Below are 26379 nucleotides of genomic sequence, written 5' to 3' on the forward strand. Positions count from 1 at the left end.
TATTTTATCCTTCTATGATATCTCGATAGAAACAAAGCGTTCAGTTCCATGAGTTTCACGGTCGTGAAACAGTAAGCACGTGAATTTGAAGTTTCGTTGTGTTAATGTCACGGGTCAGGCATTTCGAGATTGAAACAGCGTATTGTTACGGATCATTGAAATCCTTTGCTGTAGAGTTTTATTTACGTCGAAAGTAATAACAAAATCTAGTTAAAAGAATCTCGTTCGTAGGTGTCCTGGATACAGCTAAAAACAGAGAGATTTGATTAAAAAGATGAGTTTGCGTCAAGATGAAAAGTTTGACCCTATACACTTGTTGACGTTCTTCCTTTACATTCGTTTTAATAAATACAAATTATCATTGAGATTTGTTTTTCAAGCTGGTTTCAGGTCACTAAAGGTTCGTGGAATTCTATGATAATGAGAGGATATTTAATTTTCACACTGAGTGTATAATGAATAATCATTTCACGTTGCTAGAATATTAAAATGCAACATATTAATTAATTAGCATATTGGAGTTATTTTATGCGTTATACTTCTGAATACCGAGCGTTAATTACCAGATATTTGCCATGTTGTACTGGAATCGAACGAAACTCCATTCGATGTGCTATTGTGTCTCTCGTTCATCAAAATGTAAATTTCTACGAAGAATTTACGGTCTAATTATTACTTGTTATCGCTTTATTCCTATCTTTGATTCTGTACCATGATTAATTTCTACGTTGTAGATATTTGTATAAATTCATATCTTCATGGATACAACTAAAGAGATGGAATATACTCGGAGATTTGTTTCATCCTACGAAAATCATAACGAGTACTGTACTTTTGATATCTTTTATAGCTCTGTTCATTTAAAAATCCACAATCCACTAATTGTTATTTCCAAACATCTGAACTTCCCCAGTCTCAAAATTATTCTCTAAAATTGCCCCCATTTCAAATTCAAACTCTGCCCCGCAACCTCACACTGCCATTTACAATGCTGATTTATTTCGAGTTCAAAGATCTTAGCACGGTTATAACAAATTAGCTTCAGAGCTGGAAAGCATTAAGTATTCCGCCCATTTCAAATTCAAATTCTCGCCGCAACATCACACTGCTACTGGGTTGGCAACTAAGTGATTGCGGACTTTGTCATTACCACCTAATGACGAAATCCGCAACCACTTAGTTGCCCACTCAATATTTACAATGCTCGTTTATTTCAACTTCAAAGATCTTAACACGGTTATAACAAATTAGCTTGAGAGCTGGAAAACATTAAGTATTCCGCCCATTTCAAATTCAAATTCTCGCCGTAACATCACACTGCTATTGGGTTGGCAACTAAGTGGTTGTCATTAGGTGGTAATCACAGTATTTACAATGCTCGTTTATTTCAACTTCGAAGACCTTAGCACGGCTATAACAAATCAGATTCAGACTTGGGAAATATCAAGTACGCGATAGAGACACCAAGGTATTTCCACGATGAAAGAAAACCACCTACCTACCAGGTACAAACGATTTTCTAAAAACACTCGTGCAACTTAAAATTCACCATCTTCGTATTACTTAGGATTTTCTGACAAAAGCGTGTACAAAATTCTATCTGTACTAATAGACGTCGGATAAAATCTAATACACGGTGTCCATATCTCACGAGAAACTCTTGCAAAAGCCGCGTACGTGCACCCATCGAGAATAACCCTGGTCGATAAGTATCCCTCAGGATTAAGCTTCGAGGTAAAATCACTACGTAAGTTCCAACACGGTGTATCAGCAGCGTCTTCCATTCAGCTGCCGGCATCTTCTATTATGTATGTAGCTCCTAATATCGCGGAACGCTTTTCGTATTCCGCAAACGTTCCAAGTTGGCCGTAAATTTCCACGAGCTTCGGTTAAATAGCCAGGGGAAGCTTCCCTAAAGTACACGAAATGCCTAGGTCCGCTCTGTGCGTGAACATACATGCGTCTGAAACGTTTGCTGATGGCTCGAGGATCGCTGATAATACGAGGGATGCCTGTAGACTCGACGCTGATGATTTAGAGATTTATTTAACGACTTATGCCACGAACGAGTATCGCGTATAGCTGGTTGATGCTGATCGTGGAAAAAATTTCAAATGGAAACACATTTGTGAAATTTTGTTTCCTTTTCCAACCTTCCGTACGACCATTCCCACTCGTCCTCCTGGTGCTGTTCCATAGAATACGACAGCGAGAGTGCTCGTAGCTCTGATCCCCGAGCAATGGACGCGGAGTACGTCTATTGAGAAGCTGAGAATTTCGATACACCGACCACAGTGGTAGAAAATGAAACCGTCGAAGATGGATCGAGCGATATGATCGCCATGTTTAAATGAAGTGAAAAATGAGCGTTACATTTGTTTCAATGGTTTTACGTCGATCGGTATAATCAGAGTCGTAGGATTCTGTGACTTGGTTTTTAGAGGTAGCAACGTCGTAGCTTTGCAAAATTGAGTTAAACCTGATATAGAATTGGTGACAATTTCAAATTCTATGTAGAAACGATGATAAGACAAATGTCAATGTTTTTCGTGCAATAAACTTTGCGCGTAAAATACCAAAGTCAATATGGAATACGTAAAATAACGTAAGCTTTGATTCACCAGTTTTGTGTTAGAAAAGGGATTTGAAACAGTCGCAAATTATTCGAACATGAATTTTTCAAACATAACTTTAACTATTAATATCTCGACCTTGTAAATATATTGATACTTCTTGCACCATGGCACCATGGGATTATCTAAGCAGTTGTCAAAATTTATGCAACAAAATTTTCTCCTAGAGAAAATAGAATTAAGGCGCGATAGCTGATATTAATACACTGATATTAGTACAATGTATTATACTCTTCAATATGGAACAACTTTTTCGAGGTTGGACCAAACTTTCTTTGAGGATTCAAAGGGATTAGTTTACCAGATGTTGTGCAAAAACTTGTCCAGGAAATTGCAATTGGCCGGTAGAAGCATAGTTCGTTCTTTACAACTTTTTTTTATCTCAGCCTGTAATGAAAATTTAAGCAACACATTTCGAAGATTTATAACAGTTATACACAGGCTGAAAGTTTCATCGACTAACCGTCGTAACTTCGACAGCAAAACCCCTGAAAACGGACGTTTGTGAAACCTTATAACTCGTTTTCTTTCTATCTCTTTAAACGTTTTCGTAGAATAATCAACCGATCGAAAATCTTGCTACACGCATTTAAAAATTGCATTATTTCATCAACTTCAACGTGGGATTGTGTATGGATAAAATAAAAGTTATTGTCGATATTCTATATTTTGTGCGGGATTAACATTTTTTAAAGTTGGTGTTGCGAAAATCGAGGTTTGATTAGTTTCACTAAAGGGATTTGCAGGGTAGGACGATTCGTATTATCGGGGTCGATTAAAAATAAATATTGGCTCAATTAACGCGACCCAATCCAGGTTAGTTTGAGCCTGCTCCGATAGCGCCAGCTTCGATGAATTTTTGTGTTAATTGGCGATTTTTTAATGAGATCTTGAATATTATATTCCATCGATATTTTCTTTTCTTTTCTCATTAACTCCTGTTGCTTATATTTTTATTACACTATTTTATTGTATTACCATGCCTTTACTGTGTTGACGAGGAATTGGGTCGATGCATAAAGGCTCAAAAAATTGGAGATATCGAGCGAAGATCGAGCTTCGATGAATTTTTTGTTAATTGGCGATTTTTTAATGAGAAGATCTTGAATATTATATTCCATCGATATTTTCTTTTCTTTCCTTTTTAACTCCTGCTGCTTATATGTTTATTACACTATTTTATTGTATTATCATGCTTTTACTGTATTGAGAAGGAATTGGGTCAATGTATAAAGGCTTAAAAAGTTGGAGATATCGAGCGAAGATGGCCACGAATTTTATGCGATACGGAGATGTATGCCGGTTTGCGGCAGCATTTTTGAGAGTCGGATATAAAATCACATAATTTTCCAGCGCTTTTACCGTCTGCTGGAAATTCAACATATTTATCATCCTGCAAAGGACGTTCCAAAACAAGGGAGAAAAAAAAGGATGAAATGCTCGTCGTTTGGCAAACCTTCCAAATCTTTATTCTGATTTTTTTTAATAGAAAAAATACCCAAATTCTGGGGATATTAAATCGATACGAAGAGCAGAATGTAAGGAATTTCATTGAAATACCACCCCGTATATTTTACGTTTGAATTATCGTTGAATTTAAAGGATAGTCTCTGGTATTTTCTTTCCATCAAAAAGAATGAAATAAAATGTCAAAAATGCTATTAGAATGTTAGTTTACAAATCTTTCGTTCCAATAATTCTAACATATAAATAAATTTGTTGTCAAATTCTTCGCTCTTCTGTGTATCTCAGATTCAGGGAAAAATAAAATAATTATTACGTCAATATAAAGTTAATGATATAAAGTAATTTTTCGTCTTCTTTCGAAATATCAAAAATCTTGTTGTCTCTTAAAACGGGATACAGATTCGGATATAAAAATTCAAAGAAAGTAACGGGCTTCATTTTGGAAATTTGTAAGTTCGTTTAACGAAACAAATTTCTCTCAATAATAATAATAATAATAATAATAATAATATTCCTCTTACAAAAATTACGAATTATCGAGACATAAAAATTCAAAGAACGTAGCAGCATCGATCCCCGTAAGTAACAAATTTATTTAATATTTTATTTTCTACAACCACTTACAGCAAAACGTGTATCATCGTTAAGCGATAGCGGTTCAAAATGTATATTTCTAACCGCTTTCATTGAGAACCGATAGCGGAAGCGAAGTCACGTCCGGAAATAATAAACGATGAACATCGTTCGAACGCCAGCGGAACACTTTTAACGAGCCACGTTAGATGTTCCGCTTATCAGGATTTACTTAACGACTCGAAAAAGCCTTGCCAATTTTACGCGACACGCGCTTCGCATCCTCGTTCGTTGAAATGTACACGGAATACTGAAAATATCACCGTAAATGTTGCTCTTCCCTTCTCCCTTATTTCTTACAGGGAAATACAGTCTGTAAATGTTACTTTGTGCCTTTGGTTTTTCTGCTTTTTCGCCTTTCAAACGATCAACGAAAACGACAAATGGGGTTGTTTTATAGAAAATCGTTTCGTGTGTCGAAGAAAATTTACGATAGAAACGTTTGATCACAGTTGCTTCCTTTTGACGAAATTAAAATTACAACGATCTTACAGATCTTAGAGTGATGATTCGATGGTTGTTGTAGTCCTGCATATTCTTAGCGCAATATTTATGGCGAATGCGCAAGGATAAGTAAAATTATAGGAAATGTGCTTGGGGTTTGAGAATTTTTCGCATAATTTTTCTATCCCGTCTAATTTCTATTTGAACGCTTATGGCGGAAAAGTGTTATGTCCATGTCGTATGTACCGTCCAGAACGTTTGGAAATTTCATTAGCGCTGTAAAAACACACTGTCGTGATTATATGGATCGAGTTTGAAATCAATCTGAACACGTGTGCGGAAATTACAAGATATTTAGTATAAAATTAATATACAACATGAGTAGCCAACTTAATCCTGTATGCTGTTAGCCTCGATGAATATTGAGGTTTGTTAACGTAATTTATAATTGACCGTTTAATTATTTTTATCATTTCTACCAAATATATACAACAAATATATATCTTGTAATTTGTCATAAACATTTTCATATTTGTTTCAAGCTTTACGAATAAGATCATGATAGTTGAGTCTCTTTACATCGCCAATGGAGCTTTTAGGTTTTTGCCATAAAACACAGAATATTCGTAAGAGTTTTTTTACAAGTTTCGTAGGTAAACGAAAATTATTAGAATTTGACGCAGTACCATGAAGTCCCTTTCGATGTTGAAGCGTCGACAAGTCCCTTTTATTAATAGCAGTATCGATCCTCGTCAATCAACATTATGCACATCGCGATGCGCACAGTCTAACGCATCAGAAATTATGTGTGCATGATGCGTGACGTAAGCCTGGACAGATTCACCTTATCCCGTCGATATACACGACGAACGAACTAAATTCCCGGAATTCCTTTGGAACAAAGCGCCTGGATTATGGTTCCGTGCCTTTTGGTCGAACCGAGGGTCCATTGGATTCCTGTGGCCCAGTTGCCTGGATACTCATCGATGAGAAATGAATAAAAGGCCTGTGTAACGTAATACCTACCACCTCCACCGGATTTAGATGAATTTTCATCGAAAATTCTTAAAGTCTTTTCGGACACGGTGCTTTCAATTTTCTATGCTTTTTAAATAAAATACGGCGCAGCTGTGTTTATTGGGGCAAAGTTTTAGCGTAGTCTTTGAGTTAGTTCTCGTTTCGTTTGTCAGATAAATTGTACTCGGTTCGAACGATAAATCAGACAAATTATGTTCAAACGCGATTCGGATAAATGAAATTTTACTGTGGCGGATTTTCGAAAGTCTTGTTTCATACTTTTAGTAGCGTTTCATCGTGCTAGTAGCAGTTTGGAAACATCTTTTGTATATAAAAGAATAAAAAGCAACTGAGATCAATTCGTCCTTTCTTCCTTCATAAACGAGCAAGCTTCTGATTATAGAAGCTCAATTGACTAAGAACCTTGGGATTCTAGGGATTTCATTGATAGAATGTCTCTCAGGTTTCTTTGTAAATTTAAACTATTTACGAACTTGCATACGTTCACGTAATATCGTCGTCCTAACTTATCCTGCAAATATTGTCAAAAGTTTCTCTGGGAATATTACCGCATTTGGGAATTTTCAGTTAAGAAGCCATGCAACCATATCGGCTTCAAGAAATCTTTTTAAAGCTGAATATATCTAGAATAGCATGCTAAAAGGGTACTTTGAAATTTTGAAAAAATGGCCAGGCTCCAACGCTGAATACGAACGCATTCTTTTACTTTAGAGGAAGGCTAACTTAAAACTTCAAACACGTTTTTCTCGAAACTATGTTTTTCGACCTTGCAGTCAGTAAATTTCCGAAACTCTCCGTTGGATTAACTCGGAGATTTTTAAACGTTATTCTCTGAATTTTTTCAAATGTTTAAAGTTGCTTTTCGTCAGCGTGAAATCAAATGTTTTCCTTGGCAAGCCGCCGTTTCTTTATTTTACCAAGCTATGAACAAGTTTTACGCTACATCGAGGATAATCTGTTTTCACCACCGTCGTTTTCTAATTTTATGTAATAGAAAAAAATACGAATACAGAGTTCAAACGTTGTTGGCAATTTGCTATAAAAATCTCGATCCTTTAGCAAATATTTGTAGGCGAGAAAGAATGTTACATTTACCCTACTTTTTTAAGCCTTTGCGCCCTTAAATGGGTAGATTCGCGATTGCACGCAAGAAAGTTCGCGAGATGATCTTTTAAGCACTGCTTTAACGTTTATTGTCGCTACACAAAGTCTGGGCGAAGTATTCAAATTCTATGGAACTCGTGCGTTCTTTGCGAACGCGTATCTCGCGGAACATGCAAAGTTTTGACGCTCCTGTGAATATCAATTTGTACCAGAGGTTCTAGTGGCTTGCTGCTGTCTTAATGTTTAAATAAAACTAATATTCTTCCTTTGAGGAAACTTTCTGAGGTGTGTCGAGGACATGGTTTGTTCGTGTACTTTAACTGTAGCTGATGGGGAACGTGTTTTCATCGAAACCATCTAACTCGTCTATTTTATATACGAAGAGACGAATAAAAAGTAAATTGCATTTTCAAATTTTAAAGCTCACCTTGTAATTTCATTTCTTAACTTTTACGTACGCAAACGTGTCCTTCTTAAGACTCGGACATTCTTTAAATGTATTTCAAAATTTACTATCTTCCTGCAAAGAGAAACTAAAGTTGATCTTCCGCATAGACTCGTGTACGTATTTATTTAATAAATACTAAGATACTTGCTGATAAAATACTAAACGCGATGATGAAAAACAGGTTGTCGAAAAACCGATTCAAATCCAGCGCCCAAATGCGGAAGCCTGAAACAGGTGACCTCGACATTGAACGATCATGTTTGCGGTCTCTCCGTCCTACGTCAGAATACTTTTTCCACTTGCTATACGTATTTCTTCTTTCCAACGAAAAACAACCACTAATTTTGATATAAGATAACAATATATATCATTCTATGTAATAAATATAACATCGTTTCTTTCTTTCACAGGTCCACAATGAACAGTTTCACCAAGTGTCCGTAAACTCTGCTCTGGCTCTTGCACGACAACCGAATCGAAGATCCATCGTGGCTCTATCGACAGAATCAAAGCGAAGATTTTGCATTTCGAAGGTGGTACGATGACCTTGCAAGAAGCGGAAGGCTCGCGATCGATGGTGATCGAGGGAACTCGCGACTCATCGACGACTGGTCCGTGTGTCAGCAGGTTGTCGAAACCTTTGATAATTCGATTGTCTAATCTCGCAACGACACGTTGACCATGACGTGGGAAAGGCGTGCGATCGTCGGCACGTTGGTTGGTCGCTTAACGAGGACGAAGAAAGCTCGTCGAGGGAAAAAAGGGATTGTCTAGAGGTCCCTAGTAATTGGATACCTGCGATTTACAGGCAACGGAAATAGAGAGAAAAAGGGGGAGAGAGAGAGAGAGAGAGAGAGAGAGAGAGAGGAAGAGAAAGTGACATTTCCAGAGAATAATCGCTCGTGTCTCCATCGAGCGATTTAGGAAGGTTCGATTGACGGCTAGTCGGCTGGAACAACGTGGGACCATCCGGAACAGTGAGCACACTGAGCACCGAAATGAAGCTCGGGGATAATATAACGATGGAAGGTGAGTTGGATCGTGTTCTTTTGACCAGGTGATGGTCGCGTGGCAACGGTCGCAAAGAGCAGAGAATGGTTTGACAGAACGTGGAAATGATATTTTGAATATCAAACGGAAGATATGTCATAGATGGAAATAATACGAAGGAGAATATGATGTAAAAATTTTACTTTCTTCTTTGCTTTGTCATCAATTAGTCGAGTAGTTGGTTTTTGGGATAAATTAAGCAACGATGAGAATAAAATAATAATTATTTGTTGGAAAATGTCATCAGAATATGTACAATTGTTTTGCGGAAAGATTTATTGTCAAAGCTAATTTGTTTGAATTTATAATGTGGATTCGTAGTCAGGTTGCCTTCTGATGGCGAGTGCAAACACAAACGTAGAGAATAACTAACACGTTGTCGTGGAATGCAAAGGCATTGATTAATAGAATGGTAAAAAAAAAAAAAAAGAATATAAAAGGTGTAGAGATATACGTGAAACTATCAGCGTAATGTACTTTTCCATTTTGGAATTTCGTGTTTTTGAAGAGTTTCAAAAAATTCATAGAATCTTTTTTTTTTATTTCTACGGTATTTTGTTAAATATCCGGACAACAGTTTGTTTGTTTCTTAAATTACATATTTTTGCGTATATTTCTTATTTGGAAAACTGTTTTTCTCTAACGTTTTATACTTCAATTATTCTACTTTATTTGTAATAATTTTTATTTTTAATAAAAAAAAAAAACCTTGGACGTCGAGTGCAAGAATTACAACGATAGAATACACAAAGATAAAAGGGACGATCGTGTTACTCTTATTATTTATTTTATTTAAAGTGGCATCAGATTGTTAGCGACAAGGGCAATCATATTACATCTTTTTCTTCTTTTTTAATCAATTTTAAATTGAGAAAAGGACGCGCAGTTGCTTGCTATTCAACTCGTTCTTAATTGTTTCGCTGTTATTGATTTCCGGAATGTGGCCACGTTTCCTCGTCGACAGGCTACGATCGTCGCAGTTTGCCTCATCAGACTTCGTTGACATACTCTCGCTCGTTAGCCAAATATTCAGGCAAACTCCGATGAAGCAAACTCCTCTGTTTACGAAACGTTGGCAGAAACATACGAGACGTGACTACTGTTTCGAGATCAGATGATACGATTCCAACTTCAACGTTCCCTTGTTTTCTACCGTTTGTCTTGATTTCCTTCGCTCGAGAATTCTACACAATTTTTCCTGCAAACGGAATTATTCAACTACAGCTATTTCTGATTCTCTGTCCGCGCCTTCGTTTTTTGACGTTGAAGAAACGTCCAATTTTATTATTTTTTCCATTCTTACTATAAAGAAAAACTAGAATGAAAATATTCCACAGAAGTCGCCTCTACTGTCTTCTAATTCTTTTTTTTTACGTTTTCTATCTTCTTATTTATTTATTTATGTTGGAGCAAGTTTTATGATTTTAGTTAGAATAATCAAACAAGTTGTTTCGATATTTTTCTATTTACTCAAAAGTTTATCGTGCGGATGTTTTAGAAGAGAGCAGGAGATTTCGAAACCAGAGAACCGGGTTCGTTAAGATCATCTCGGTTTCTCTTTCTATCCTTGGATTAATTAATACCATTTAATCGACATGCCGAGGAGTAATACACGCCGCTGATTGGATTATCAGTAATCAATAACGACGTTTCATTACGTACGAGTTCATGCACATTCATGAACCAACGCAATGCAGATCCAACCGGTCGCAGTTGATTATTTTCTGATAATTTCGCGAAATGGAAACGGAAGTACGTGATTCCCTCTAACCAATTCCTAGAAATACACAATTTCCTACTAACATTTGAATAATCTAATGTCCATTATCCTATATCCTTTCAAATTGAGTTCGATCCGAAACGGAAACGATATTCGCATGCTTTTGCCTACTTATTACGTATCTGTTCTATCATTCCTCTGGTAAAATAATAACGACGTTCACTATCGCGTATCAGCGATTCTCATTTCGAATAAAAATCGTGATGAGGATTTAATATGTAAATAAGATGGAAAGAAATTTACTTTCTTTCTTTGTTCGTTATTCGTCCACCTTACAATAATATCGATATTAATCATCGATCGTTTACACTTGAAATTGAATTCGATTGAAAGTATAAAAAGATTCTACATTTCTCTCAAACTTCCTTACCAAAATGAAAATAACTTTCTGGTTGATTTTAAACCAATAGGATTTGTAAAACCGGTATTCTAATCATCAAAGGAAAAATTCTCCAAAAATCAGCAAAGAAAGATTTTCTACAATTTCGTCTAATTTTTGCACATCCTGATGTATTTTCCGAATAAAATTCTTGTTAGGCGAAAAATAATCCCTTAAATAGTTTACGATCAATAATTTCTACATTGATGCGAAAACGAATTTCCCGGCTATCAGAGAACTCGAGTAAAAAGAAAAATAAATGGATGGACAATTTTAGTGAATTTTAGGTATCGCGATGAACTGAAAATTGCTGTGCCAAGAGTAATCTCTCGATCAATTTCGCCCGATATATTCTAAACCTTCCTATATACAACTTAAACCTCAGCAAATTCGTAGATTTCAATTATAGCAGCTGTGGCCGTTGGTTTCAACCCCTAAACGCAGCGTGCCCTCGGGGTTCGACCAGCAGGAGGGTCGCAGAGGGTCGAAAGAGGGTTGCTTCGTGACTCTTAATCGAGTTTACGCTGATTAATGGAGCTGACTGTCGATCACAGCCAGGCCTTGATATAAGCGCCACGATAAACTCGCCCTAAGCACGTAAACACCGATATCGATGAGGAATCGATGCTCGTGTTTCCATGGAATTATCCCACTATTGCGTCGATGCGTTTTTCGAACGTGGAAACTTGAAAAGTAGAGGAATTTAGGAATATAAGAATTTCAAAGTGTACGAGTTTAGGGATTTAGAGAGATCTAGGTATGTAGCAATATGGGAATAGGAGAATGCAGGAATGTAGAAACTCAGAGATGTAGGAATTTGGTTATGCAAGAACGCAGAAATGTAGAAACGTGGAAATGTAGAAATTTAAGGATTTCAGGATATAGGGATAGAGAAACATAGAGATGCGTATAGCAATGTAGGGATGTAGGAATTTAGGAATCTAGGGATTTAGAGATGCACGCATTTAGGAGTCCAAGGACTTGGAAGTGCAGGGATTTAGGGATCTAGAGACTTGGAAATTCAGGAATTTAAGAATCTAGGGACTTAGAAGTATAGAAATTTAGACACTCAGAAATACAGGAATTTGAAAATATAGGGATTTCAAGAGAGGGGTATGGCAAGTATAAAAATATTGGAATTTAGAAATTTGACGATTTAGGAATTTAAAAACATAGAAACTTACTAACGTAGGAATCTAGGGATTTAGAGATGCACTCATTTAGGAATCCAAGGACTTGAATGTGTAGGGATTTAGGGATCTAGGGACTTGGAAATTCAGGAATTTAAGAATCTAGGGACATAGAAGTGTAGAAATTTAGACACTCAGAAATATAGGAATTTGGAAATGTACGAACTTCAGGAGAGGGGTATGGCAAGTGTAAAAATATTGGAATTTAGAAATTTGACGATTTAGGAATTTAAAAACATAGAAACTTACTAACGTATAGTATGAATAGTATATCGATTTAGGAATATAGAGGCATTCAAGAATAATATTAGATTGTCTGGAAAGTTCCTTCCGTTTTAGAAGGAAACAATAGATGCGAAACATTTTTATATATTTTATTACACGTATTAATATACTGCAATATACTGTAATGCAAAATGGATCATACGATGTAAATTGTAGGATAAAAAGAGTAATGGATCAAAATAATATAAAACGAAAAATGTTGTGCATCTATTGTTTCCTTGTGAAACGAATGAAACTTTTCGGACAATCTAATAGAAACATTGTAATGTAGATATTTAAGAATATAGAAATGCAGTAAAGTAGGGTTTTAGTACAATGGTAGTACAATAATTATTATTTACATTAACGAAACTACATAAATTAATTATTTCATTTATTTTTTTAAATTAATTCATTCATTGAATCAAAATTAACGTTTAATCTTACCACTATTCAATATACGTAAATTGTAACAAAGTTCTTCTTCTCAACATAGTTGGCGAAAGTTTTGGTAGTAAGGCGAAATTAGATGGACGATATCAGTTCACAGAAACGACGTTTCATATCGTGGGTATATCAATCGGATAATTTGAAGCAACGAAATCTCGGATGAGATGCAGTTATGCCTCTGTATAATTGCGAAAATATTTCATCCGGTAGGATGGATGATAAACGAGCTCGCGTATTCGTTGCCGTACACGCATCCCTTTAATTCCGCAAGTGTGTCAAGGTGATGTGTGTGCTGTGCACACGTACTCGCGCAAATGCTGGCGTTCGATTTGGAAAAGTCCACGTGCCGAGTCGACGATAAACTTAATGGCGAGCAGATGATTTACGAACGTTTCAAACTGTCCATTTCTTGACACGAATATCTATATCGATATTATTCAAATTTCTTATTTGCTCGTTTCGTTCGATATACCATGATCGAGGCAAATTCTCTGTCAAATAAAAATACAATTCTCACTTATCATATTTACTAAATATTTGTACAGATACCAAATATATAAAAAAGAAACATATCAACAGTGTTTAGGTTATTTCTTTCGTTGTTCGTCATTTATTTTCGCAATAGTATTTAAATTCATTATTTACTCGCTTGGTTCATATATCATAACTAAAACAATTCTTGTTATCTAATCTACCGTTTCCCCAATAGCAAGATAAATCCATGAAACAGATATATCAAGAGGGAGATTTTCTCATTTGTTCATTTCGTTGATACACCGTACGTAACCAGAGTGCGGATATTTATGCAAATTAATATTCATATAACATAAATTATATTGTCATCGAAAAAAAAAAAAAAAAAATACAAAAGAAGGGAACCTAGGTAAGAAATTTGTTTTGTCCATTAAATATCATAACGAGTATATTCTATATCAAACATTTTATACATCTTTGCGTCTCATGTGGATCTTCGCATCTTTAAGTTTCCCTCAAGTGCGCAAAAATCCGCAGATTGATCATAATCGATTTAAATCAATTCGCTATCTTTCTATTCCCCGTAACAGGCAAGATAAATAAATGACACAAGTATATCAAGAGAAAACTGATGAGATTTGTTGTTTGCCCATTTCATTGAACGAACGAAACGAACAAACGTCTCGAGCAGAAGCCGTGCACGTGAAGTAGAACGATCGCAATCTTGACAATTATTTTTCCATCGTCATCGCGATCGATATCTCTGCACGTGTGTAGTATATAGATGTGTGTGACTGGAACGATTCCAGCTAAGAGCAGCCAGAGAGTTAGCCGGCACTGGTTATGGACGGAAAAGAGGATATGACCGAGATAATACGAACACAGATCCGGCTCCAAGCGATTCGTGGACCCTTGGCGATTTAACAATTGACTTGTGCCTACGAGTCGTCTAGCGGAGTAATTGGAAATGACCCGCGACTCGTTCTCCGCTCTTCATACCGCTTTTCCCCATTCAATTCTTCCTTCGACGGACGATCGCCGATCGTATTGTTCGCTTGCTCGATCGACAGAAGACCAGCAATTTCCACCTTTCAAATTCCTTGCGGCGTTTAACGTTAAATTCCTTCCTCTCAAATTTTCGCCAACGATTAACGTTCTAAGGTTTATTGGGAATCCTTTACTCGTCGATAAACAGCCAGTGCTGTGGTTAGGCCTTTGATAAGCCGAATGAAACGTTCTACTTTGAATTTTCCAATTTACTACTTAATTGTTTCTACCTTCTATTTCGATAGTCGTCGATTGAAAAACGTGGAGGAAGATTGAACATTGGCGTTAATTTAAGAAATTGTCAATTGTGGCTAAAATCGACATTAGCGGTTTCCTAGGATTTCATTGGAAAATGTAAGAAGGTTTCTGATGTGAATTTTCCAATTTTCTACTTAATTGTTTATACCTTCTATTTCGATAGTCGTCGATTGAAAAACGTAGAGGAAGATTGAACATTGGCATTAATTTAAGAAATTGTCAACTGTGGCTAAAATAGACATTAGCAATTTCCTAGGATTTCATTGGAAAATGTAGGAAGGTTTCGCGTTAACAGAACGTTAATGTTCTCGTTTTTATCTTGCGGGTCCATCAAGAAACAATTACAGCAGCTTTATAGAAACGATAATTATAGACGAATATAATATTCAGAATCGATCTTGAAATAAACCACTGAAATCAACGTTAGAAACATTTGAATTATTGTTTGATCGCAATAAGAAAATATAAAAAGAAAGATTGCAATTTCTTTGACGAAATTGCGCAATGTTATACCTGGAAAACGAGTACGTCCTTCTAGCTTCTAGATATCCCTCTTGTCGACGAGAAAATCCAACGGAATTCTTGATAACGGAAAATACGATGACTCCATGCTCGGACGAATCTTCCAGCGGAGGGATTAATTATCGTTTAATTATCGTCTAGCGGGTGCATCAGCGCGGTAACGAAATTTCTCACAGGAAACGGGGCAACAGGTTAGCCTTAGGGGCGCGAAGGACGTCGACCAGAGACGATGGTAATTTTTTTAATACAGTTAGTTAATGAATCTTACCGGAAGGTAAATTTGCTTGAGTCTCGGATGGCGTCGTCCGAGGAGCCGATGGCTATCAATCGAATTAGCAGCCAGTCGAGTTATATTAACGAGCAAAGTGTGAATTCAAATTTACACCTGTCTCGTCCCTTCATTTTGTTATCGCAGAAACTTGCTAGAAAAATTGACTTTTAAATTAAAGTATTAATATTTAAACGATTAATAGGATGTCGCTTTTCCTCGCGTCCAATCTTCCCTTTAATTATCTCGTTTATTCTAATTTCTTGCTACAATTGTATTAACTTTTTAATTTCGTTTAATCCATGTCACTTTAGATATTTGTAATTAGAGTTCGAAGAGATATATCCTTTCTGCCTCTTGTCTTTTAAATTTTAATTGCCTGTGCAGCGAGTAGCGTTAGAAGTTTTAATGACTTTATAAAATCAAGTTGTAGAACGGAAGCTGTACGTATAGAAAAGCGTAGAAAACAGTATTACGATGACATAAATTGATATTGTCAAAATATTCCGAAGCTGTCCTGGGTGAAAGTAATTAAGTTCCAAGTCGATTCTTATCTATCATCGTGTGCTTCATCTAATTTCCTTCGCTTCCTTTAGATCCATCGCCTCGTTCCAATCGGACGAAAAGCTGTCCGGCTTTGATCACCGACCTTTCAATCAATTATCGCTCGCCGAGTGCAATAACGGGGTAACGAAGTTTATCGGTGCACAGAGGGCGACGAAACCGCGGATAAAAGGAGGAAATGAGCGATTCCTAGGTGCCGAATCTCCATGTCTATGTGACTAGGGGAATTGAGAAATCGAAACTACGTTAGTACGAAGATTGAAGACTTTCGATAGAACTAAAACACAAATATTGCGTTGGCAACTAGGTGATTGCGGCTTTTGTCAATACCACCACCTATTGACAGAATCCGCAATCACTTAGTTGCCAACCCAATAATTGTCTGTTCGATTTGTAATGCACTTTAATGATGTATCACCTTCGAACGACTGTAATCTTAAAATACTCTTGTTTTCTATCTTGTAAATCAATCCAGGACTATTAATTCTCAAATTAATCGAATAATCTGTTATTCGCTTAACTTAAAATACGAGTTGCTCAGAAGCCATATTGATTAACTGGATAAATGAAGAAGTAGAGAAAATTGAATATTACGATTCTTTAAGAATTTCGTAATTTCGTTTATTTCTTGGAATAAACGAATTTACGTTTATTTATATAATTTTCTTGCATTAAATACATTCGTGGAAGTAAATAATCTGCGTTGAAAGGCTCGATATTAATAGGAAAAAGTTGGAGTTTATCGAGTTTTCTCATTAGTCAAATCACCTGACATCGTGTTCCTTCCATTCGAATAATTCACCATCTTTTTCTTCATTTGGTAAAAAAGATGTTCGATATTTCGCGTAAAACGTAAAGAGTCGAAACGAAGAAAGAAGGAAAACAGAGAGGAAATAAGAAGGACAGATGGTAAAGTTGGCGTAAAAACAACCACAGTTCCAATTCCCCTGCTCATTAAAAATCGACAACGGATCAGTAATCGAAGCGTGGCAAGATGCTTTGTCACGTTATTAAGCCAATTTATCGGAAATAATCAAATCACGGATGAAATCAAGCCCATGATTGAAAACAGATACTAATCGTGGCCAACGAACCCCAATCTCATTCGACATTCATTTTCCACTTGCAGCTTTCAAACTTATTGATCAATAACCATCCGCACTTGCAAGACATTCATATTGTGTGTTATAGACGAGGAAAATATTCTTTCAGATTTTATTACAAGATGAATTATTTTAAATAAAACATTATCAGATTATTATCATAAATTCCGACACTACCCAGCCGCTTCCAGGAGCTGGGGAGGGGGCATGAGGATTTCCCCACGTAAAAGAAAAGATTATTATCATAAATAAAATAATTATTTTTTACAAAGCCTAAAGAGACACGACTCTGTTTTGTCAATGTGCGACTATTCGGAGAAGCTGTTCAGTTGAAGGTTTTCCTGAAAATGTGCGCAAGGTTACGGTGTGTTGGTTAAGCGTAATGTGGAAAGCTGGTGATGAGATATGTGGCCGATGTTGTGTGGCTAATGTTGACGCGATTTCACGCTCAATTTGTCAAGAGAATAGAATTTTTTCGATTAATTCCCCAGGCATCCTCCGGATATATATAGAAAAGCAGTCTCTTAGCTACCTGAATTACGATGCAGCGGTCAATTAAGGAAAAGGCCTTAAGGGCGCGAAACTTAGCGATAGCGGAGAAGCGTGACAGTGGCCAGTTCATAAGGAGCCCAGGACCTCAATTGCGAGACGTAATACAAGTCTCGATGTTCTCTTTCTTCCTTCTTTTTTTTTGCTCTTCCTAAAAGTAAAAAGTAAAATTCACAGGCAAGAAATATGAATTTTGTTGAAATGGAATGTGAATGTAATGAAACTAGTAGATTGGAAAGAGTGACGAGAAAGGAGAGTATCAAAATCGTTTCACTATATTTCGTATTTTTGGAAACCTGGTCAAAACTATCCAAGTACTCGCGTTCCTAAAGTTTATTCCCAACCTTTCTCTACACTCTGCATATGTACACTGTTATTTTTCCAATAAAGAACGCAACGCAATTGTTTTTATTAATATACACGGTCGTTATGTACACGTGTGCTCGTTATATACAGGTAAATTTTTTTCGAGTGAACATTCAGCCAACGAAACTTTTTAACGCGTTTCTAAAACGTGTCCATTGACATTCCCTTGGTACGTATTAAAAAATCAATCAATTGTTATCGATAATATTTTTCGCTTACGTAACCCCGTTAAACTCGAGTTATCGAGTATTTACCATTTTTTGGCTCTTTTTCAAGCCTACGGAATTTCATCGAAATGGAAGCCGGCTCGTTCACGATTTTCCTTCGCCAGTTCGATTTTACGTACGATAACGAGTAGATTCGTGACGATTGGATTCGTTCCAAGATCGGTTTCCAAGAATCGCTATAACCCGATTCGCCTTCTGTGCCCTGTAAGAAACTTTTGAGTTTACGATACCTCTGCTTTCCATCGACGGGACGGAAGGCCAAACTTTCCAACTTTTAGCAATAAATCGTGTTTTACCTCGACGAAATTCGAAATAACTGGAAATGCTCTGCTAGTCGAAAAGATGATACGCAGCCGAGAATTAGATCAAATCTCAGGATTTCTGCTTAAAACGAGCGACGATTAAGCTTAAACAAAAATGCGATCTGCATCGGCTAATTTTCTTCGATTGTTCAATTTTTATCTTCTTCTTTTTTGTAAGCAATATTTAATATTCTGGATTAAATGCAAGAGTTTATTTTGAATTTAGGTTAACTTTATAATCGGTGTAAATTTTATTTCCGGTTATTTGCGAGCTTTTCTTTGAGTCACGCGTAACTTTTTCCCTTTTCGTCGAATATTTCCACGATGAAGAACATTTTGTGCGTGACATAGCTTACGCTCGCGCAGCATAGTTTAAAGGGATATGAGACTTTTTCAAATGACAAAAGAAGAAATTTTGTCGCAGTGACGAGTACATTTTACGTTAATCCTCTGATCCCTGACGGGACGTATGTGTCGCGTACAGTTTCCAGGAAATAATTTTACTTGAACTTTTTCTTAGTCTCACCGTAATTAACATTAGTCTGACTTTTTCTTTAATTTTAATAACCATCCATTCTGTTTAATAAACTTTGCGGTGTTTACCTTTTTATCTTTTAAATTTTACGTCATTTTATATCAATTCCATGTTTAAAATGAAGAAACATATATAGACGTAAGAGAACTATCTTTTAATTAATAGAAACTTTCTAAAAATTCTAATTTCCATACGTTTCGTATATTTGTCCATATTGTACGCGCTTCGCTTTAATTTTTATATACTTTCCCATTTGTAACATTTCCATGAAAATGTATTCGTTAATACCTTGCTGAAGAAAAATATTGCACCGTGTAGCATCGCCAAGTTAATTTGCAGTGGAAATAAATTGGCCGGATGCAATGTTTATCTCTTCATGGAAGGGTTAAAGCATCAAAAATGAAGGGTTGCAGTTTAATCAGAGTTCAAAGTTTGGAGCGCGGACAGTGGACATCGTGCATCGCAAACGTGTTCAAAGCGAACAGCCAACTTTATAATTAGTAAATGTCTTTCGAGATGAGCGATCGATGAAAGGAATAAAAGTTGAACAAGCGAGCAGGGGATGAGGGAATGAGAGGGCTGATGTGTAACAACGAAGCACAATTAACACGGATATTCCAGTTTTTCGAATCGAACGCTTTCAACGTCAATGTCCGCCTCGATTTTCATCCTATTTTCAATGCCACCGATAACAAACAAGCAATTATCCTACGTTGAAAGAGCCGATCAGGAAATAACTGGACCGTAGCGTTATTTTAAAAAATTCATCACCACAAACAAGTAGCTTTCTTTTATCTTTCAATTCCCATAGGGAGGTTTATTGAATGGTTTTATTTATTTATTTATTATATAAAGTAAGCATTAACACCGGTGCTAATTTTATATAGCTATATACCAAAGTACATTTGATTCGGTCTCATAGCAACAAATTCGCTTTGTTTAACACTAGAACTACCACACCAGTGAAATTGACTGGTTTTACAATTTTATTTTAAAATTCCTAGTTCGTGTTATATTTTTCTTCCACAATGATGTAATGACTTTCGCAACGATAATTAAAAGAATAATATAATGAATTTTATTTTGCTTTTTATGTATTCAAATTGAAAATAATTTTGTATGTAGACTACTTATACCAATACCAGTTAGATTGACTGGTACTTGTCCAAGTGTAAAAGGGTGCTCCAATCCTGTTTGTCGAACCCCAATTAACCGGTTTCCTCCTTTTGTACAACTTCGCACACGTTTTTTAAATTTTTACCGCGTATCATTCGATATGATGATATCAGTTATCAGGAAAATTCCGGATCGATCGCTAGATGCTAACACTAGAACTACCATACCAGTCACCTACTTCGTGTTATATTTTTATACCACACCAGTGAAACTGACTGGTTCCACAATTTTATAAATGTGTCAACCCTCGTTTAGGGATGATGGTCCCAGATGGATTAATAATACGAAAAATGTACTACATAACATGGAATTGCTTCTGTAAGAAAGTAATAAATCAATAAATATAAAAATATTCTGCTATTACGTATTTTTTAAAGACCAGTCATTTTGACTGGCTTTGGTAGAAATAGCTTCGTGTTAACGATCCGTAATTCTAGTGTTAAACAAATAGATACTTTGTACAGGTATATACAGTGTGTACGAAATTTTAACGAGCAAACTTCGCTCGTTTAGAATTCATTCATCAGAGAATACTTTTTAGTGAGTAATCTATCGCAGGCGATTACGGTGCGATGTTAATTTCGTGGCAATTTTATGGGTCGGTAGAATGTTGAAACTTGTAGCGACTGAATTTTGGAAATTCGCTGAATTTGGATATCTTCGAAATTTCGTTCGGCTGTGTCTCGAAATCCCTTCAAGCTGCTGACACGTCTGCACGTCTAACTTTCGCATACCTTCGAGACTTTGACAGGAACTTTGAAGTTTTGCAAAGTTGAAAAGTTCGCGTGTTAATTCAGAAGCTGAGAACTCGTTAAGGCTGAGCCGCTCGATTATCGAAACTTCGCTCCATAACGAAAGCTAATTCGAACCCATTTTAGAATTTTAGCCTCTTTTCTAAATTGTTTCGGACAGCTTGTTTGTTCCAATTTGTGCTTGAAATTCTTGTAGAAAATTTGATGAAAAGCAAAGAGGTAAAATATTGTAGTCGTACAGTTCCAATCGGCTTTTCTCATTAGGATGCCACAAATTAAAAATAGATATTTGTTTACAATTTCAATTGCCTCATATTCATTCGAGTATCGTATTTTTTTTTTGAAAATAAAAATAGCAAAATGGAAATAGATAAATAAATAAGGACAAAAACAGCGCATTACAAATACTATAGTTTTGCAGTACCAATTAATTTTCCTTTGATAGAATATTATGAATAGAAATGTGGATGTAGTGTTAAAAAAATATTGTTTTTCTTCTTTTTGCAGCGTACAACATATGGGGCGACGTTCCTGCGCGAAAATGTCGGCCACCGAAGATCGGCGACATCCCAAAGTGAGTACTCTGGTTTTTTTCCAAATAAAAAAATCCTAAAAAAAAATCTCTCGTTTTTTAAACTAAACATAAGAAAGAAAACGCAGATTTTCAGATGCACGCACGTCAAAGCTATTTTCAATTATAAAAATGAATTGTCACTGTAACTAGCATTTACAAATTCTCATTGCAACTAATATTTAGAATAAAAATTCGCGATACAAATAGCAATACGTTAATCGCTATTTTAAGCGAATATTCTCTTTCAACGAGAAAACACAGAATTGAAATTGAAATTGCGCGTCGATTTTCGAATCCTTTGGGCGTACAAACTGTCGATTCGTCTACAAATCGTTTAAAGATCGGATCGAAGTCCGATAAATTCGGAAAACCAGTTCTGCGTTACCTGGATATCTGATTTCTCTCCTACACCTACACCGACGATTTATTTTTCGCTTAACCAGAATTATCGACGTTGATCCCGGGAAAAGCATGCAGTCTTCGCGTATCACGATATGTCACTGAAAATCAAGATCGGAACTCGGCTTTTAGCCTTTGAAAAGCGTTGAGCGTATCACTCGGATCATTTTTAAAACGTACATCTTCTATTACAATTATTATCGCGATATAGGTAGTTACTTTTCTATAATACACGCGTTTAGAGATGCCATTTCCTTTATTAATTGTTATTCAAGTTTAAAATCACAAGAAGCTTAAAATTTCTATTGGGTTGGCAACTAAGTGATTGAAGATTTTGCCATTAGGTGGTCATGACAAAATTTGAAACGCTATTAACATTTTAACTACCACGTGCAATTAACATGTTTCGCTGAGGACACCCCGGGAGTATTTTTATTATTCAAAGCATATAATGGCAAAATATTTTGCTATATTTATTATCACGATATAGGTAGGTATTTTTCTATAATACACGCATCTAGAGATTTCATTTCCTTTATTAATTGTTATCCAAGTTTAAAATCATAAGAAGCTTAAAATTTCTATTTGTCATTATCACGTAATGACAAAATCCGCAATCACTTATTTGCCAACACAATGGTTTGTTTATATTTTGAACGTTGACACTTTGACTGCCACGCCGAAATCACATGTTTCGCTGAGGACGTCACGGGAGTATTTTTATTATTCAAAGCATATAATGGCGAAATAATAATAAATTGATGATTTAAGATAACATTCTTCCCCAATGGACCGTTTATCTTATTGGTGGTCACGGGTGACCATCGTGGCGCCTTGCTAGCAGTTGGTAACGACATATTACAACAAGACTTCGTTTATTTCAACAAACCATTCGCATTTGTTGTTTCGTCGTAAACAAAACGTGCAGAATAAATTATTGAAACGTGTAGAAGATATTAGTAAACGGTATTTGCTCATTGTATATATAATAGCAAGGTTTGTGCACACTTGTAACTTCAGTTATATGATTATAAAGCTGCATTTACGATTATTTACTAAGCTGTGTTTATAATAATATTCGTAGATTACCCCTCGAAGATATGGAAGCAAACACAGTACACCGTTAGGTGCAAGATTTCTTCTCATTTTTTTTCATTCATATTCTAATAAAAATATTTAGTTGTTCAATGGGGCACTTTTTATTTCAAAGTATCTTCTATTCAAAATGCCCTAACTGTCAGTTTTCATACAATTTTTACAATCGTAAGAAGTTCAATATGACCAACGTGGCATTCAAAGTGTTAATAGGATAAACGATCTTAACTTATTATTAGTTCATAATTGCTTCTTTTTCATCGTACAACATGTTTCTAAAGATCACTCAATCAAGTCTCACATCAAGTATAAAGCAGTTTGTTCTACATCAGATTTATTTATTACGTGGATGAAATTTTATTCCAGCGAAATGAATTTAGTCGGTTTATTCGGTTAATTCGGTTCTGTAATATCACGCGTGATATTATCGTGCGAATAAGATATTCGACCACGATAAATTTATTCGTGTAATTATCTTAGACAAACGTTTACTGAAAACAATTCGAATAATGTTGAACTCTGGTTCAGGTAAATGCATTTCTACCGTGTAATCGAATCACAGTCAGCAATCTGCCTTCCATTCACAAATTTCGTTTCCATTAACATTGACCTTCGTACGGCTGTGGAACGACGACACGAAAAAAAGCGACACTAAGAGTCAAGGAGCCACACAGCCTAATCTACCATAATGCATCTCGACATGCAAATAGATATTTTTAACCTTGTCTTGAAAGCGATCGATAACCACGAAGGCGGCACGAAACTCGTCTAAATAATTGCTCCACCCCGATGCCACGTCAGCCGCAGAAACGCTTCTGTTCTTTCACGATTGCATCGAAGATTCCGATATTCTTCTCTTCTTATATCCACGGAACGATTTTCTTTTCCCCTTCGTTCGTCGACGATAGGAAGCTCCGTAGGTGACTGCTTTCTTCTACGACTTTCTCTCAACCGAATCTGTCGTACTTTTTCGCCACCCCCGTTGCACGATCTGCGACGTTTAAACTGGTCGCTTTCTATCCACTACGATTCGTTGTTCCATAGAAAATTCTGAATTATTGCTTGGCCGAGTGTAGAACAATTATTTCAGGCGGATAAAGAGCGGAAATCCGGGATTTTCGGTAATTTATTTTGTCATCTTTTCGTTCTTCGTTGAGAATATTTGTCCAAAAAGTGTCTTTCTTTTACAGACACGTCTTTTACAACGATGTATCTTTATACAAACACGAAGTCTAATCTGTCGAACGTTATCTTTATTTTGATAGAACAAAATGGATCATACGTAATTCGATAAAATAATATCAAACGTAAAATGTGCATCCATTGTTTCCTTACAAAACGAAAGAAACTTTTCGGACGACCTAATACTTGCGGAAATAGGATGCGAGTTAAGAATAATGCATGTGAGACAAACGTACTTATACGCAGACTACAAATGTGTCTGGCAATTTACGTTTCGATGGATATCAATCTATCACTGGTTTCGTAGAAGAATCGCAAAAGTTGGGAAAGTAAATTTTTAAGGAAATTTCTGAAAAATGGGGAATCGTTAATAATTTCACCATTTAGCCATGAAATTTGTCTTTCTTTCGTAATTTAAGCGATAAAACTTCGATAAAACCAGAATCAATTTCCTCGTACAATTATTTCATCTAATTAATTCGTATAATTTTCTCATACACCAGGGAGAATTTTCATCAAGTTTTCCATGAAATCAAAGGTAACAGTTGTCCGTGATAAATGTTCAAATACTTTGGCCAGCCAGTGCATTTACCGACTATATATAACGGAAGCATAATTTGTAAGAAAACCTGGAAATCGTTATTCAACGACCGTTTCCGGCAGCGACGAGGCATGAAACACGCGGTGAAAGCTGAAGGATCGATAATTCGGCGTCTCGCGATGCATCGCGTAGCTACGGCGAAATCATTTATAAGCATCGCTGCTTGTTGCGAGCGCGCGCCTCCGAACGCTGAATTATGAAACGTTCGACGATACACGACGCCCTGAATTATCGTTTTGTAAATGCGACGCGTTTGCAACATTGCAATTCCACTTTCGAACGTTCACGCGGTGAATCCATCGAGAGAAGAGCAGAATTTTTATTGGAAAATTGTCGGAAGAAGTAAGCGAATTATCGCCTCGCAATGATTAAATGATATCTCGCGTCATACGCGATTAGAACGCGGGCAAATTTGTCAAAATTCTACCAACGAGCGACTGCTCGCTATACGAACCTGGTTGCCGTGCGTGGGGCGTGTTTATGGGGTTTGTTTCGTGTATCGATTTCGGGGTGTTGCGGAGAAATCGAAGCTTTAGGCGAAGCTTGGTTGCCTTTAGTATACTACCCATGCTATTTCGCTTCAGCAATTTTTCTTTCATGTTTCTTGTATTTGCAGTACAATGGTATTACCTATGGTTTCTTTGGCTTAAGAAATTTTCTTCAGAGTTTCTCGTATTTATAGCGTACGCGTGGCTTTATCGATGTAGACATTTCTCTTTCAGTTTTCCAGTATTTTCTTCAATAGCTTAATTCCAGGAATTTATATGCCGTAATCGGAACCTTGGAATAATTTTAATCGGATTAGCGAACACTGTTTTAAGTCTTTGAAGGATAAAAATCAAATGGATAAATAAAAATTGCATATTTATATGTTAGATACTAAATGGATAGCGTAAGATACTAAAGACACCGAATAATGGATAACACAGTAGTAACGAGATCAGTTAAACGACAGAGATACTAAAGATAATAAGGATTAATACGCAGTGGCAATAAAGTAACGAAGTGACGCTAGTAAAGATAACAAAAGCTACGGAAGATAATTCAGCTAATAAAAATGCCTACTATGGACGATAAAATTATCTTAAAAATCTTTCGAAATCTTTCATCAGTGAATGAATCAATTTCTGCAAAATAAAACTTGCCATACCTAGTTGCGAATCAGTAAACTGTTCAAGGTCACTTCTCACCGTCAAATCAAATACGACAAAAGTGCAAAGAATAGTTAATTCTGTTCGTCATTATTTTTATCAAAGAAAATGAATAAAAATATTAATGGCGGATGAACAAAGATATTTCTTCGTTTGACCTGCTTTTCATCGTTGCTTTCGATAGTTAAGCGATTGTATATTCCATTTCCGTCTCAAGGATTTTCCTTCCTCCTCGTACGTTCATATAACGTAGCCTCGACAGAGATAATAACGCGTTGTTACGCGATTGTACACGGTTATCGAAGTTAGCCTGGTTGCGATGGTTTTAATCAGGAAACGAACAGCAACCGGAAG

General features: G+C 36.2%; 1 protein-coding gene across 20 annotated transcripts in view; it reads left to right on the top strand.

Annotated features, from left to right (window-relative positions):
- LOC122570057 overlaps positions 1-26379 on the top strand; it is a 111216-nt gene that overhangs the window by 21400 nt on the left and 63437 nt on the right. For all 20 annotated transcript variants that reach the window (XR_006317690.1, XR_006317686.1, XR_006317689.1 and 17 more), the window contains exons 2-3: positions 8178-8796; positions 21531-21597. Coding sequence is in view for 2 of the 20 variants with exons in the window: in XM_043731904.1 (XP_043587839.1) it covers positions 8766-8796; positions 21531-21597 (98 nt within the window). In the remaining 18 variants the exon portion in view is untranslated. The remainder of the gene's footprint in view (positions 1-8177; positions 8797-21530; positions 21598-26379) is intronic.

Source organism: Bombus pyrosoma, linkage group LG8 (assembly GCF_014825855.1).
Source record: "Bombus pyrosoma isolate SC7728 linkage group LG8, ASM1482585v1, whole genome shotgun sequence".
Taxonomy (NCBI): domain Eukaryota; kingdom Metazoa; phylum Arthropoda; class Insecta; order Hymenoptera; family Apidae; genus Bombus; species Bombus pyrosoma.